The 14,559-nt window shown below is 51.0% G+C and overlaps 1 protein-coding gene across 1 annotated transcript in view; it reads right to left on the bottom strand.

Annotated features, from left to right (window-relative positions):
• Positions 1–5,438: 5,438 nt before the first annotated feature.
• SLC4A8 (solute carrier family 4 member 8) overlaps positions 5,439–14,559 on the bottom strand; it is a 30,502-nt gene continuing 21,381 nt past the window's right edge. The window contains exons 18-25 of the mRNA XM_059491174.1: positions 14,190–14,351; positions 13,400–13,651; positions 11,741–11,809; positions 9,286–9,459; positions 8,399–8,536; positions 7,303–7,400; positions 6,778–6,881; positions 5,439–5,710 (exon numbers count right to left, since the gene is read on the bottom strand). Coding sequence (XP_059347157.1) covers positions 6,794–6,881; positions 7,303–7,400; positions 8,399–8,536; positions 9,286–9,459; positions 11,741–11,809; positions 13,400–13,651; positions 14,190–14,351 — 981 coding nt within the window. The 3' untranslated portion in view covers positions 5,439–5,710; positions 6,778–6,793. The remainder of the gene's footprint in view (positions 5,711–6,777; positions 6,882–7,302; positions 7,401–8,398; positions 8,537–9,285; positions 9,460–11,740; positions 11,810–13,399; positions 13,652–14,189; positions 14,352–14,559) is intronic.

Genomic DNA, 14,559 nt, shown 5'->3' with positions numbered 1-14,559 from the left:
CAGTTCCTGGCATCTCCATGCGTCTCACTGGGATCCCACACAGTCCCCAGGGATTCTGAGCCTCTCACTCCCATCTCAGTGCCTCATTTTCCCTCAATTCCTCAAGTTTTGGGTTTTCTCCAGCCTTTTCAAGTGTCCCACTGGGATCCCACACAGTCCCAGGGGATTCTGAGCCTCTCACTCCCATCTTGGTGCCTCATTTTCCCTCAACTCCTCGAGTTTGGGATAAAAGAGATAACCAGGGTATGCCCACCTGACCCCACAGACCAGGGCCAAAAATTGGAGAGAAACTTAGGAAAAACCCTCCAGTAATTCCCTTTGTGGTGTTAAATTATTGCAATTTAACCTGGATCCAAAGAACCTCTTTGGAGTTAATTTAGTTCTAATTAATTACAGCGCAAGTGGGCCCAAAAAAAGCCTAGAAATGCAGCAGAGGCAACAGCTCTGGATGGGGAAAATCACCTCTCCAGGGCATTCCTGGAGTCCCAACACAACCAGGGTTGGCACAGGGGACACGTGTGACACAGCTACTCCCACTGAGAAATAAATTAAATAAAGTTTTAAATATATAATTTAAAAACAGAATAATTTTTAAAATAGAATCATTTTAAGATAAAATAATTCAGAAAAAAGTATAATAATTAGAAAATACTTTTAAAACAGAGTAGTTTAAAAATGAAATAATTTGGAAAAAAATGCAAAAAATTTTTTTAAATGACATAGTTTTGATATTAAAATATATTAATTTTAGAATAATAAAACTCTAAAAATTAAATAAATTAAAATAAAATAAAATAAAATTTAAAATAAAAAAAATTTAAATCATTTTTTTAATTAAAAATCCCCCCTTGGTTTTATTTCCAGCCTACAGTGTTCCCAAACTCCCTTGGGATAAAATAAATAGAATTATTTCCGCCTCTCAGAAATAGCAAACAACTCCAGAAACTTCACAGAGAGCACAAAAACAACACAAAGAAAGTGTCAGCACCTTGTTTATTCCCTGTTTGATTTATTCCCTGGTTACAGACTTTGTCATCTCCATTCCTATGGATTTCCTTTTGGGAATTATCTGGAAGGGCCCAGGGGGAAGTGGGAGGGGATTGATGTCAGATTTCCCTTTCTGGGTCATTCCAAAGATATTTTGGGTTTATCCCTAAAGCAGCTCCAGGAACCATTTCTGGAAGGTTTTCCCTCTGTGTTGTTTTCCCGTGCACAAGGAAATATCAAATCCTCCAAAATACTGATACTGATCCTTCCTTCCTTCCTTCCTTCCTTCCTTCCTTCCTTCCTTCCTTCCTTCCTTCCTTCCTTCCTTCCTTCCTTCCTTCCTTCCGCCACTTCCTTCCTTCCTTCCTTCCTTCCTTCCTTCCTTCCTTCCTTCCTTCCTTCCTTCCTTCCTTCCTTCCTTCCTTCCTTCCTTCCTTCCTTCCTTCCTTCCTTCCTTCCTTCCTTCCTTCCTTCCTTCCTTCCTTCCTTCCTTCCTTCCTTCCTTCCTTCCTTCCTTCCTTCCTTCCTTCCTTCCTCCACTTCTGCCACTTCCGCCACTTCCGCCACTTCCTTCCGCCACTTCCTTCCGCCACTTCCTTCCGCCACTTCCTTCCTTCCTTCCTTCCTTCCTTCCTTCCTTCCTTCCTTCCTTCCTTCCTTCCTTCCTTCCTTCCTTCCTTCCTTCCTTCCTTCCGCCACTTCCTTCCTTCCTTCCGCCACTTCCTTCCGCCACTTCCTTCCGCCACTTCCTTCCGCCACTTCCTTCCTTCCGCCACTTCCTTCCTTCCGCCACTTCCTTCCTTCCTTCCGCCACTTCCTTCCGCCACTTCCTTCCGCCACTTCCTTCCGCCACTTCCTTCCGCCACTTCCTTCCGCCACTTCCTTCCTTCCTTCCGCCACTTCCTTCCTTCCTTCTGCCACTTCCTTCCTTCCTTCCTTCCTTCCTTCCTTCCTTCCTTCCTTCCTTCCTTCCTTCCTTCCTTCCTTCCTTCCTTCCTTCCTTCCTTCCTTCCTTCCTTCCTTCCGCCACTTCCTTCCGCCACTTCCTTCCGCCACTTCCTTCCGCCACTTCCTTCCGCCACTTCCTTCCGCCACTTCCTTCCGCCACTTCCTTCCTTCCTTCCGCCACTTCCTTCCTTCCTTCCGCCACTTCCTTCCGCCACTTCCTTCCGCCACTTCCTTCCGCCACTTCCTTCCGCCACTTCCTTCCGCCACTTCCTTCCTTCCTTCCTTCCTTCCGCCACTTCCTTCCTTCCTTCCGCCACTTCCTTCCTTCCTTCTGCCACTTCCTTCCTTCCTTCCGCCACTTCCTTCCGCCACTTCCTTCCGCCACTTCCTTCCGCCACTTCCTTCCGCCACTTACTTCCTTCCTTCCTTCCTTCCTTCCTTCCTTCCTTCCTTCCTTCCTTCCTTCCGCCACTTCCTTCCGCCACTTCCTTCCGCCACTTCCTTCCGCCACTTCCTTCCTTCCGCCACTTCCTTCCTTCCTTCCGCCACTTCCTTCCGCCACTTCCTTCCGCCACTTCCTTCCTTCCTTCCGCCACTTCCTTCCTTCCTTCTGCCACTTCCTTCCTTCCTTCCTTCCTTCCTTCCTTCCTTCCTTCCTTCCTTCCTTCCTTCCTTCCTTCCTTCCTTCCTTCCTTCCTTCCTTCCTTCCTTCCTTCCTTCCTTCCTTCCTTCCTTCCTTCCTTCCGCCACTTCCTTCCTTCCTTCCTTCCGCCACTTCCTTCCGCCACTTCCTTCCGCCACTTCCTTCCGCCACTTCCTTCCGCCACTTCCTTCCGCCACTTCCTTCCTTCCTTCCGCCACTTCCTTCCGCCACTTCCGCCACTTCCTTCCGCCACTTCCTTCCGCCACTTCCTTCCGCCACTTCCTTCCGCCACTTCCTTCCGCCACTTCCTTCCGCCACTTCCTTCCTTCCTTCCTTCCTTCCGCCACTTCCTTCCGCCACTTCCTTCCTTCCTTCCTTCCGCCACTTCCTTCCGCCACTTCCTTCCGCCACTTCCTTCCTTCCTTCCTTCCTTCCTTCCTTCCTTCCTTCCTTCCTTCCTTCCTTCCTTCCTTCCTTCCTTCCTTCCTTCCTTCCTTCCTTCCTTCCTTCCTTCCTTCCTTCCTTCCTTCCTTCCGCCACTTCCTTCCGCCACTTCCTTCCTTCCTTCCTTCCTTCCTTCCTTCCTTCCTTCCTTCCTTCCTTCCTTCCTTCCTTCCTTCCTTCCTTCCTTCCTTCCGCCACTTCCTTCCTTCCTTCCGCCACTTCCTTCCTTCCTTCCGCCACTTCCTTCCTTCCGCCACTTCCTTCCTTCCGCCACTTCCTTCCTTCCTTCCTTCCTTCCGCCACTTCCTTCCGCCACTTCCTTCCGCCACTTCCTTCCGCCACTTCCTTCCGCCACTTCCTTCCTTCCTTCCGCCACTTCCTTCCTTCCTTCTGCCACTTCCTTCCTTCCTTCCGCCACTTCCTTCCTTCCTTCCTTCCTTCCTTCCTTCCTTCCTTCCTTCCTTCCGCCACTTCCTTCCTTCCTTCCGCCACTTCCTTCCGCCACTTCCTTCCTTCCTTCCGCCACTTCCTTCCTTCCTTCCGCCACTTCCTTCCGCCACTTCCTTCCGCCACTTCCTTCCGCCACTTCCTTCCGCCACTTCCTTCCGCCACTTCCTTCCTTCCGCCACTTCCTTCCTTCCGCCACTTCCTTCCTTCCTTCCTTCCTTCCGCCACTTCCGCCACTTCCGCCACTTCCTTCCTTCCGCCACTTCCTTCCTTCCGCCACTTCCTTCCTTCCGCCACTTCCTTCCGCCACTTCCTTCCGCCACTTCCTTCCGCCACTTCCTTCCGCCACTTCCTTCCGCCACTTCCTTCCGCCACTTCCTTCCTTCCTTCCGCCACTTCCTTCCTTCCTTCCTCCCTTCCCCAGGAAGTTGAACCCAGCCCCATCTCTCTGCTTCCAGAGAGAAATAGAAAACACAAAAATCAAACTTGTCCGAGCAGAGGATCCCACTAATCCCAACTGATCCCAGCTTTCCATTTCTCCAGAATTTACTTCATTTTTCAGCCCCCTCTCCTTCCTGAAGGCCCAAGGCAGCTTTTCCTGCTCGGCCACTGCCCACCCCAGTCTGGCAGCAGTGAAACTCCACTTCCCAAATCCCCATCCATCAAACCTGATGGAGTTCTGCCCTGCCTGGGGAGGTGGCACCTCCATCCTCACAGAGCAATTCCCCACCTTCTTTTCCCCATTGTCCTTTTGGGGTGGTTCCATGCAGGAGAAGGCTCCCAGATGGGTGGGATGAGCAGTAGTGGTGCCCCTGTCCCAGCTGTGTATTCCAAGTGGCTGAAGCGTGTTCCAAACCTCCCAAGGGCTTTGGGAGCACCTTTTCCTCTGGAACCTCCTCCCTTCCCAGCTCCACGGACCCCAGACTCAGCCACACATCCCAGGGGCACCCCAGAGCCCCCCAAACCCCCAAAGTGTGGGGAGATCTTCAGGACCTTCACCAATTCCCAGCCTCTCCCTGTGAAACAGCAGGAAAAAGGAGGAGGAAAAGGCACTTCCCACTTCCCTGCCAGCTCCAAAGAGGCTTTGCAAGGATGGGGTGAAGGAAAAACCAAGAATCCAGGAGGTGACAGAAGGGGAGGAACAAGGGTGAAGATGCTGGGGGTGCAGAACTCCACATCTCACCTGGCTCCTCCCACCACCAGGGTCACTGCCATATTTTCTGAAAAATCCCTTCGCCAGGATTTCTTCTCCTGGGAAGATGAGAAGCCTCAGAGAAAAATGTAAATAATAATTATCTGATTGCTTCTCCTGTGTTTGGCTGCTTTGGAATGTGGTTTGGACATTGTTTACCAACAGGTGAATGTTTGATTGGTTCCATGTGAATTCCATGTGAATCCAATCACCATCAGCTGTGTCGGACTCTGAGGAATCAGTCAGGAGCTTTCATGATCATTCTTGTTAAAACTTCTGTCTGTATGTTCTCTTTCTTTAGTATAGCTTTAGTATAGCATTCTTTAATAGAATATAAGTACATAAAATAATAAATTAGCCTTCTGAGAACATGGAGTCAGATTCTCATCTCTCACCTCGTCCTGGGGACCCTCACAAACTCAACACCACCAGGGATTTTATTTTTAAGCTTCCCTTATGGTCATTTTGGAGCTGACTAAAAAGGGACATTTCTGGATTTTACCACTCTCAAGCTGGTGGCAGAGCCCAAAAAGAACCCTCAAAAAAGACTGAAAAATGGAGCACAGGGAGCTTTTCCTTTGTGCTATCCTGAGTGCTCAGGAGTGGTTTGTTCCAATTTCTGAGACGCTCCCAACACTGTCCCACCATGGAGAGCATCCCCTCTTGTACCAGTAAGAGACAGAAGTTATCCAAAGGAGGATCCCAAACCAGCCCGAAAGGAGGAGAAGGCGCCAGATTGAGCAGGGAATGGTTTTGTACATTCAGTGTTTATATTTGGAAAAAAAAGAAAAAGGAGACGAAGAATTCGAGATTAAAAAAATAGAACTGATGGGAAGCGGTAGCGGAGCCTCCACCACTGCACAACACACGCACACGAGGACACACGAGGCTGGACAACACGGACCCCCGGGACGCAGCAGCCCGGGGGGAACGGGAAACTCTGCATGGCTTTGTGGGACCCCTCGGCTGGGAAATGAGCCGCTCCTCCGTGTCTGCCTTGGCACATCCCTGAGTCACACTCCTGCTCCTCGACGGCGGCGTCGAGGCGCCTGGACGTGGGCATGGGGGAAAAAGGGGAAAGAGGGAGGGTGTCATAAGTGGGAGACACAGAATCAGAGATCCAGGGAATTGTTCAGGTTGGAAAAGGTGCTTGAGATCATAAAATCCAACCATTGACCACCATGTTCACCCCTGGCCATGTTCCCAAGTGCCACATCCAAGTTTTTGGAACTCTTCCAGGGATGATGGCTCCACCCCTGCCCCATGCAGCTGTGTCATGGACAACCTTTCCATGAAGGAATCTTCCCCAGTATCCAACCTGAACCTTCCCTGGTTAATCTGAGGCCATTCCCTCTCCTTCTGTTGGGAGCCATGTTCACCTCTGGCCATGTCCCCAGGTGCCACATCCACATTTTTGGAACTCTTCCAGGGATGATGGCTCCACCCCTGCCCCATGCAGCTGTGTCATGGACAACCTTTCCATGAAGGAATCTTCCCCAGTATCCAACCTGAACCTTCCCTGGTCAACCTGGGGCTGTTCCCTCTCCTCCTGTCCCTGTCCCCTGGGAGCCATGTTCATCACCAGCCGTGTCCCCAGGTGCCACATCCAAGTTTTTGTAACTCTTCCAGGGATGTTGGCTCCACCCTGCCCCAGGCAGCTGTGTCAGGGCTTGGACAACCTTTCCATGAAGGAGTTTTCCCCAGTATCCAACCTGAACCTTCCCTGGTCAACCTGAGGCGGTTCCCTCTCCTTCTGTCCCTGTTCCCTGGGAGCAGATCCTGAATCCCCCCGGCTGTCCCCTCCTCTCAGGGAGTTGTGCGGACCCACAAGGTCCCCCCTGAGCCCTTTTCTCCAGGCTGAGGTTCTTTCCCAGCTCCCTCAGGAGCTCTCCAGACTCTCCTCCTGCTGCTCCAGCCCTTCTCCAGCTCCACTCCCAGCTCTGGAGATGCCCCCAGCCCCTCAAAGCCTCTCAGGGTGTAGGATCCCAGTCTGATCCCAGGATTCCAGGTGCAGCTCCCACACTTCCCTGCAGAGAGGAGCTGGTGGCCATGGTCCTGCTGCCTGTCCCCAGGAGCGTTCTGTGCTGTCCCCACAAGTTCACAGCTGAGCCTTTACCTCCTTCCTCCTGGCTTCAGAGCGTTTCTGTGTTCATGGTCAGAGCCTTCCACACCGTGGTCTTGGACATTTCATCCGAAATGTTGATCTCGGAAGGATCAGCCCTGCAAGGAATGTTCCAGATGGTTTTCCAAGAGGATGGGTCTGATCCCACCAGGAGCACTGGGAGTGGCCAGAGGAACAGGAGGGCCTGGACAACCAGAGCTCAGCTGGTGGGGATGGTTTGGCTAGATAAGGAATTTTGGGAATCAAGGCCCGGAGCTGCAGACCCACAGCTGGTGTTTTGTGTTTCCCCCTGTGACCTCTCAGATGGGAGCAGATCCCAGGAAACCACTGGTGATGTAGTTTTGGGATAAAACAGGAATTATGCAGCCATTGTGGGGTCAGAGCTCTGTGACCTCCTAAATTTCCAGTAAATTGGGATTTTCCCACTAAGATGATTTGGGATAAATCTGCAAGTGGAGAAACCTGAGCCAGACACTTCCCACTGATTCTGCCAGGGGTCCTGACCTGGGGGGTCTTTACCTGTCACTGCTGGGCTTTGGGGTGTCCACCCTGCTGGTCTTGCCCAGCTTCAGCTGAACAGAATTCGCAGCAGCTGCTTCCATCATTTTCTGGGACTCCTGAAAAGAGACAAGTCAAGTTCTCTCTCCTTGATCCAAGAGAGAAAAAATGAAATTCCAGTAAAAACCTGGCAGGCTGCCCTCTCCTCTGACCCACAGCACCTTTAGCAGCAGGTAAAGACCTGTGTGTGTGTTTGGGGTTAGTGACACTGCTGGCAGCAAACCTTCACAGAAATATATAATTATTTTTATTTTAAGGCTCATTTAAAAATTATAACAATGTCTCTGTTCCAGTGTGAAACTCTCAGAATTTAGGGAAAATGTTCAGGATGTGGGATCCAGGCTGTGAGATCCGTTTTACTCAGTTCTGATGTTCCCAACAGCTGCTGCCCAGAGGAGCTGTGGATTCCCCATCCCTTCCCCAGCCTGGCAGGGCCCAAGGCCAGGCTGGACGAGCCTGAAGCACCCTGGGATAGTGGGAGATGTCCCTGACCAGGGCAGGGGTGGCACTGGCTGGGCTTTAATGTCCACCCAACCCATTCCATGGCCCTACAATTCCATGATCTAAGGATGAGCTGTGACAGGAACAGGGAATCTCACAGCCCAGAGGAAATGTCACCATCATATTTTCTAGAAAAATCCCCTTGCCCGGGATTCTTCTCCTGGGAAGCTGAGAAGACTCAGAGAAAGAGGAAGACAATATTATCTCATTTGCTTCTCCTGCGTTTTGCTGCTTTGGAATGTGGTTTGGACATTGTTTACCAACAGGTGATTGTTTTGTTGATTTCATGTGAATTGTTTTGACTTATTGGCCAATCACAGCCAGCTGTGTCGGGACTCTGGAAAGAGTCATGAGTTTTTCTTTAGTATCTTTTAGCCTTCTGTCTGTATCCTTTCTCTATTCTTGAGTGTAGTCTTACTATAGCATTCTTTTATATAATATAGATCATAAAACAATAAATTAGCTTTCTAAGAGCATGGAGTCAGATTCATTAATTCCTCCCAGTTACAGGGGACCCTGAAAATACCACAAGGAGATTCCCAGCTCCTGGCGTTACCTCCTCTTCTTTGGCTTTATTTTTGGCATCGTCCAACTTCTTCTTCTTGCTTTCTGGCATGAGGTCATCCAGGAAGCTGAGCTCCCGCTTGGAGAAGCACAAATCCATCACTTTCCGGACAAAAACAAGAGCCAAAACCTTCAGGAAGGAAAGGGGAGATGGGTGAGGCCAGAGATGGTGCTTCCATCCTTCCAGAGCAGGGAGCACCAGGGGCAGTGAGGGACACCAGCAGCACCAGGAATACTGGGAACACCAGGGATACTGGGAACACTAGGAACACTGGGAATACTGGGAATACTAGGAACACCGGGAACACTGGGAATATGTGAACACTGGGAAGACCGGGGATACCTCGAATACTGGGAACACCAGGAACACTGGGAACACTGGGAACATCAGGAACACTTGGAGCACTGGGAATAATGGGAATACTGGGAACACCAGGAACACTGGGAACACTGGGAGCATTGGGAACACTGGGAAGACCAGGAACATCAGGAACGCTGGGATACTGGGAATACTGGGAACATTGGGGACATTGGGAACACTGGGAGCACCAGGAATAATGGGAATACTGGGAACACTGGGCATTATGGGAATACTGGTAACACTGGGATACTGAGAATACTGGGAATACCGGGAACACTGGGAAGACCTGGAATACTGGGAACACCAGAAATACTGGGAACACCGGGAGCACTGGGAACACTGGGAACACTGGGATAGTGGAAACACCGGGGATACTGGGAACACTTTGAACACTGGGAGCACTGATAACACTGGGAACACCGGGACCACTGGGAAAACCAGGAACACCAGGAACACTGGGATACTGGGAAGACTGGGAACACTGAGGAAACTGGAACACCGCAAACGCCGTCCCTCACCATCATGGGGAAGATGATGGCAGCGCGGGAAGCTTTGATGGCCCAGAGCAGCACGAGGCAGAGCAGCTGGATGAGCGTGAACAGGTGCACCTTGCGCAGGGGCACATGGCGCAGGTAGATGAAGTCGGGCTGGTGCTTGGCCGGCATCCAGAACAGCTTCAGGCGGTCAAAGAACTGCAGGGAAAAGAGAGCACTGCTGGAGGAGTGATAAAACTGTCTTTTGTCTCTTGAAAAAGAAACAAGCTGTCCCAGACTGCAAGGCAAGATGTATTTATTCTATTTGCCATCTGTATGGCAGTTGTCTTTTGTCAAGTGGGCAGTTTTTCCTTATCTCTTCCGCAATCCCTCCTCCCTCGGGAGGGGACACCTGCTGAGAACAGCTATTGAATGTCACTGCCTGGCTGATAAGAACTACAGCATCCCATTGGGAGATGTGAGCCCAGAGGGAGGAGCCAAGCATTCTTACCCAGATATAATCTGGAGGTTTTTGAGACACCAGCACGGCTTCTCCACTGGATTTCCCAGAGGAGCAGCAGCTGCCTCTTCTTCCCCTGGATCTTCAGAGGAAGACTGCACCTTTCCACAGGATCCCTGCTCCAGCAGAACCACCCCTGACACTGCAGGAGGGCTGAGCCACAATTCCAATGGGACTGCTGCCAACACCCTGACCCACAGGGTGTCAGGTTGAGTTCTGACTCTGTCAGTGTTGTTTTAGGTTACTGCATTGTTTATTTTATCCTTTAATTTTCTTCCCTATTAAAAAACTGTTATTTCCTGCTCCCATATGTGTTGTCTTAGAGCCCCTTAATTTAAAATTTATAGCAATTTAGAGGGGTGGGGAGGGTTTACATTCTCCATTTCAGGGGAGGCTCCTGCCTTCCTTAGAAGGCACCTGGCTTTCCAAACTAAGACAGAAGCTTAGAAGTTTCTCTCTTTAATTAAGTGAAAAGACACTTCATAAGACTTAAGACACTTCACTTCAAACTCAAGGATAGCTAATTAGACAAGAGCTAAAAAGTCTCGCCTAAACAATTAACTAGAAAAAGACGTGAACAAAGAAACTAACTGCTTTTGTAAAGTGTTTTTACTAAGAGCAAGAATGTCTAACACTTAGCTCAGTTTTTCTGTTTGTTATTTTGCCTTTTATTAAACTTTTTTGTTTCCAACACTGTAACAGAAGCCATCCTGCTGATTTTTATGCCTCCAAAAGTAGCTAAGCTATCTTAAGTGTGTTTTAAGCCCCCTAGAGCTCATTAGACCTAGCTCAAATAAGTTATACTAACACACTGCCACAGCTCCTGCAGCTGCTGGGATGTGGAGATTTTGGGAGCAAGGAGAAATCTGGGATCCCCTTCTGTTCCTCCTGGGACCAGCACCTGCTGTCCCTTCGCTCCATCCAAAATCCACCTGGCTTTGCCCACCAAATTCCGAGTTATTCCAGGGCTTTCTCTGGTCAGCATCTCTTGGCCCAGGGAATCCCCAGCAAGGATTCCCACCAGTAGAATTTCCTTCTCTTCACATGAATTCTGCTATTTTCCCATCACCAAACACCAACCTGTCCTAACACCTGAAACAGAGAGGGCTGAACTGGTTCCTCCCAGTGCTGAACTGTACTCTGTCAGCACTGAACTGGGTCCTCCCAGTGTCGAACTGGGCCCTCCCAATGCTGAACTCGGTCCTCCCAGTACTGAATTGCCCCTCCAGTGCTGAACTGGGTCCTCCCAGCACTGAACTGTCCCTCCCAGTGCCAAATTGGTTCCTCCCAGTGCTGAACTGGTTCCTTCCAGTGCTGAACTGGATCCTCCCGGTACTGAACTGGACTCTCCCAGTGCTGAACTGGTTTGTCCCAGTGCTGAACTGGGCCTTTCCAGCACTGAATTGGGCCTTCCCAGTGCTGAACTGGGTGCTCCCAGTACTGAACTGGGCTCTCCCAGCACTGAATTGGGCCCTCCCAGTACTGAACTGGGCTCTCCCAGTACTGAACTGGGCAATCCCAATGCTGAACTGCCTCCCCCAGGGCTGAACTGGACTCTCTCAGCACTGAACTGGGCCCTCCCAGTGCTGAATTGGGCTCTCCCAGTACTGAACTGGGTTCTCCTAGCACTGAACTGGGCCCTCCCAATGCTGAACTCGGTCCTCCCAGTACTGAATTGCCCCTCCCAGTGCCAAACTGGTTCCTCCCAGTGCTGAACTGGATCCTCCCAGTACTGAACTGGACTCTCCCAGTGCTGAACTGGGTTGTCTCAGTGCTCAACTGGGCCTCTCCCAGCGCTGAACTGGCTTCTCCCAGTGCTGAACTGGGTCCTCCCAGTACTGAACTGGCCCTCCCAGCCGTAAAAACTTCCTGAGCCTGTACCCACCATCCCTGACAAAAACCATTTGAATTTCCTGTGCTCAGAGACGTTTTTCCCACCCCAAGGCCTTCAGGAGAGGAAATTCCCTGGAGCAGCCGTACCTGGATTCCTCGGAGTGACGAGACCCCCATGTACAGAAAGACCCCATAAAGGACTGGCATCGGGATAAACTGGGGAAAAATGCAACAATTAATGGCTCCAATTTCATTTGCAGCATTGCCACTCTCTCCCATCACTCCTTTCTCAGGTGCTGCCTGGAGATTCCCAACTTTCCCATGCTGAATTTTATCCAGCACAGGTTTTGTTCTCTGGGTCAGGCTGATCTTTTGACTCATTCCATCAGAATAATCCTCTTTTCCAGAGAGGCTGGAGACAAAGAGGGGATTTCACCCATCAGGAGCACATTTCATCTATCTGAGACCTCCTGTGGGGGGTAAAAATGATCTCGAAAAAACTCTTGTGGGAATGCATGGAAGTGACATCTCCTTTGAGCCTAGAGGTAGGACTGTGTCTGCTTTGAGCCTGAAGGTGGGACTGGGTCTGGTTTGAGGCCTGGAGATGGGATTGGGTCTCCTCTGAGCCTGGAAGTAGGACAGTGTCTATTTTAAGCCTGGAGGTAGAAATGGGGCTGGTTTCAACCTGGAGTTGGGAATGGGTCTCCTTTGAGCCTGGGTTGTGTCCCCTTTGAGCCTGGATCTGGGAAATAATACTCAGAAATAATTTTAAAATTTATTATTTTTGTGACTGGGTCTGCTTTGAGCCTGGAGCTGGGATTGTGTCTCCTTTGAGCCTGGAGGTGGAAATGGGTCTCCTTTGAGCCTGGAAGTGGGACTGTGCCTGCTTTGAGCCTGGAGATGGGATTGTGTGTTTGCCTTGAGCATGGAGTTGGGATTGTGTCTGCTTTTAGCCTGGGTTGTGTCTCCTTTGAGCCTGGGTTGTGTCTCCTGTGAACCTGGAGCTGGGATTGTTTGGTGAAAAGAAGGGTCAGGGAAGCCTGTGGGGGGAACTCTGAGGGTTCAGCTCCTGGGAATGGCTCTCTCGAGGCTCTTGGGGGAGTGAACTGAAAGTGCTAAATTCTAACCCAAAGCTGGGGTGGATGGGTAGAGTTTGCATGGCCATGTTTGGGGAGCAGGGATGGATTCCGTGAGAAGCTGCTGGAAGTTTCTTTCATGTCTGGCAGAGCCAGCTCCAGCTGGCTCCAGGAGGGACCTGTTGGAGCAGTTTGGGGAGAGCTGTCTGCCACGGGATGGACTCGGGTTGGAGGAGAACCTGGAGAAGTTCCTGGAGAACTCTGTCCCCTGGGAGGGACCAATGGGGAAGGAAGGAAGTTTTTAAGGTTTGGTTTTAATTCTCATTATCCTGCTGTGACTTTGTCAGTAATAAACTCAATTAATATCCTTAATTCCAATGGTTTTTCCCATGATCATGACTGATGAGGGATCTGTCCCTGTCCTTATCTCAAGCCATGAACGTTTGGTCTATTTTCTCTCCAGTCCAGCTGGGAAGGGCAGGGATGGACCAGCTTTGGTGGGATCCAGCCAGGATCCCTCTCACTACAGAGGGTGTGGAGGACAATCCCAAATTAAGGGATTCATCCTGTTTGCTTGGCTTGAGCGCCCCAAGCCAGGTCTGAAGGGCTGGGAAGTCACCAAGGCTGGTTCCCATCCTGCCCTTGGCATCACCTGAGGGAGAGAGGCCCTAATTTCACATCTCCCCCCAAACTCCTGTGGGTCACCAGGGGGTTTCCATCCCGCTCTCACCTTGAGCACAGATGTGAAGAAAACGGAGCAGCCCATGAGCACGAAGATCATCAGGCCAGTGACCCTCTGCTCCCGGATGCCCAGGAACTTGGGCTGCTCGCCCGGCGCGGAGCAGTCAGACTCCACCTTGAGGCTGTTGACGTGGGTGATGGACAGGACAGTGGCGGCCACGAACCAGGGCAGCCCCATCACCGAGCACACCCCCAGCATCACGGCCACCATGAACAGGTCCAGGTGGTACCCGCAGCCTTTCTGGGGAGCAAAAGTGGAACAGGAGCATCCCTCAGGGACAAGGGCAACACCATGGGTGGGGCTCAAAGCCTGCTCAAGCACAAGTCAACTTCTGGAAAATTTAAATAAGGTTTGAAATAAGAACTGGGAAAAAACGTGGATTTGATGTCTTGCATAAAAGTCGGGCAGGATCAGATAAAGTGGGTCTGGAGGGTTTGTACCATCTCTGCTTCTCAGAAATAATTTTAAAATTGATTATTTTTGCATTCATAATGAAATTCCCACCACTTGCAGGCAGGACATGGCTCTGAGTGATCCCTGGAGCTATTTGAGATCCCTTACCCAGCTGCCACTAACATTTGAAAAAACACCACCCTTCTACACTCCAATATTCCCTTGCTGTTCCCAAAAGTTGCCATCCCCTCCCTGTGTCCAGGAGAGCTCCTGGCACACAGCCTGGTGTTATCCCAAACCTTCCCAAAGCGTCTGGGACAGGAGCTTGTCCCAGCCCCACAGCCTGAGCAGGGTGGGCAGGGGGTGACCCCCTGCAGCCCCTCACCTTGAGCCTGTGCTCCTTCCTGTTCACGATGACGGCCGTGATCTGCTGGTCCATGAAGATGAGGATGGTGCAGAGCAGGGCCGGGATGAGCGCGGCCAACACTGTCCACCACGGGTTGGGCCCAATGGGGTTGATGAGCCACCCACGGTCATCCCTGGTGGGCTGCAACAGAGGGTGAGATCAGCTCCCAGCCGAAACCCTTCCCTGGCCTCTGTTCCCCTCCATCCCTGTGTCCAAGCATTTCCCATTTCCCTTCATGTCACCCTCTCCCAGGGGGCTTCTCAGTGCCAGTGTCATCTGTCCCAGAGTCCCCTCTCCCCTGGATTTGGGGCTGGCTTCCCAAAAGACAGGAAGGAATTGATGACTTGGA

Source organism: Ammospiza nelsoni, chromosome 32, assembly GCF_027579445.1.
Source record: "Ammospiza nelsoni isolate bAmmNel1 chromosome 32, bAmmNel1.pri, whole genome shotgun sequence".
Classification (NCBI taxonomy): Eukaryota; Metazoa; Chordata; class Aves; order Passeriformes; family Passerellidae; genus Ammospiza; species Ammospiza nelsoni.
The sequence above is the reverse complement of the archived record's forward strand: the minus strand, read 5'-3'. Positions and strand labels throughout refer to the sequence as shown.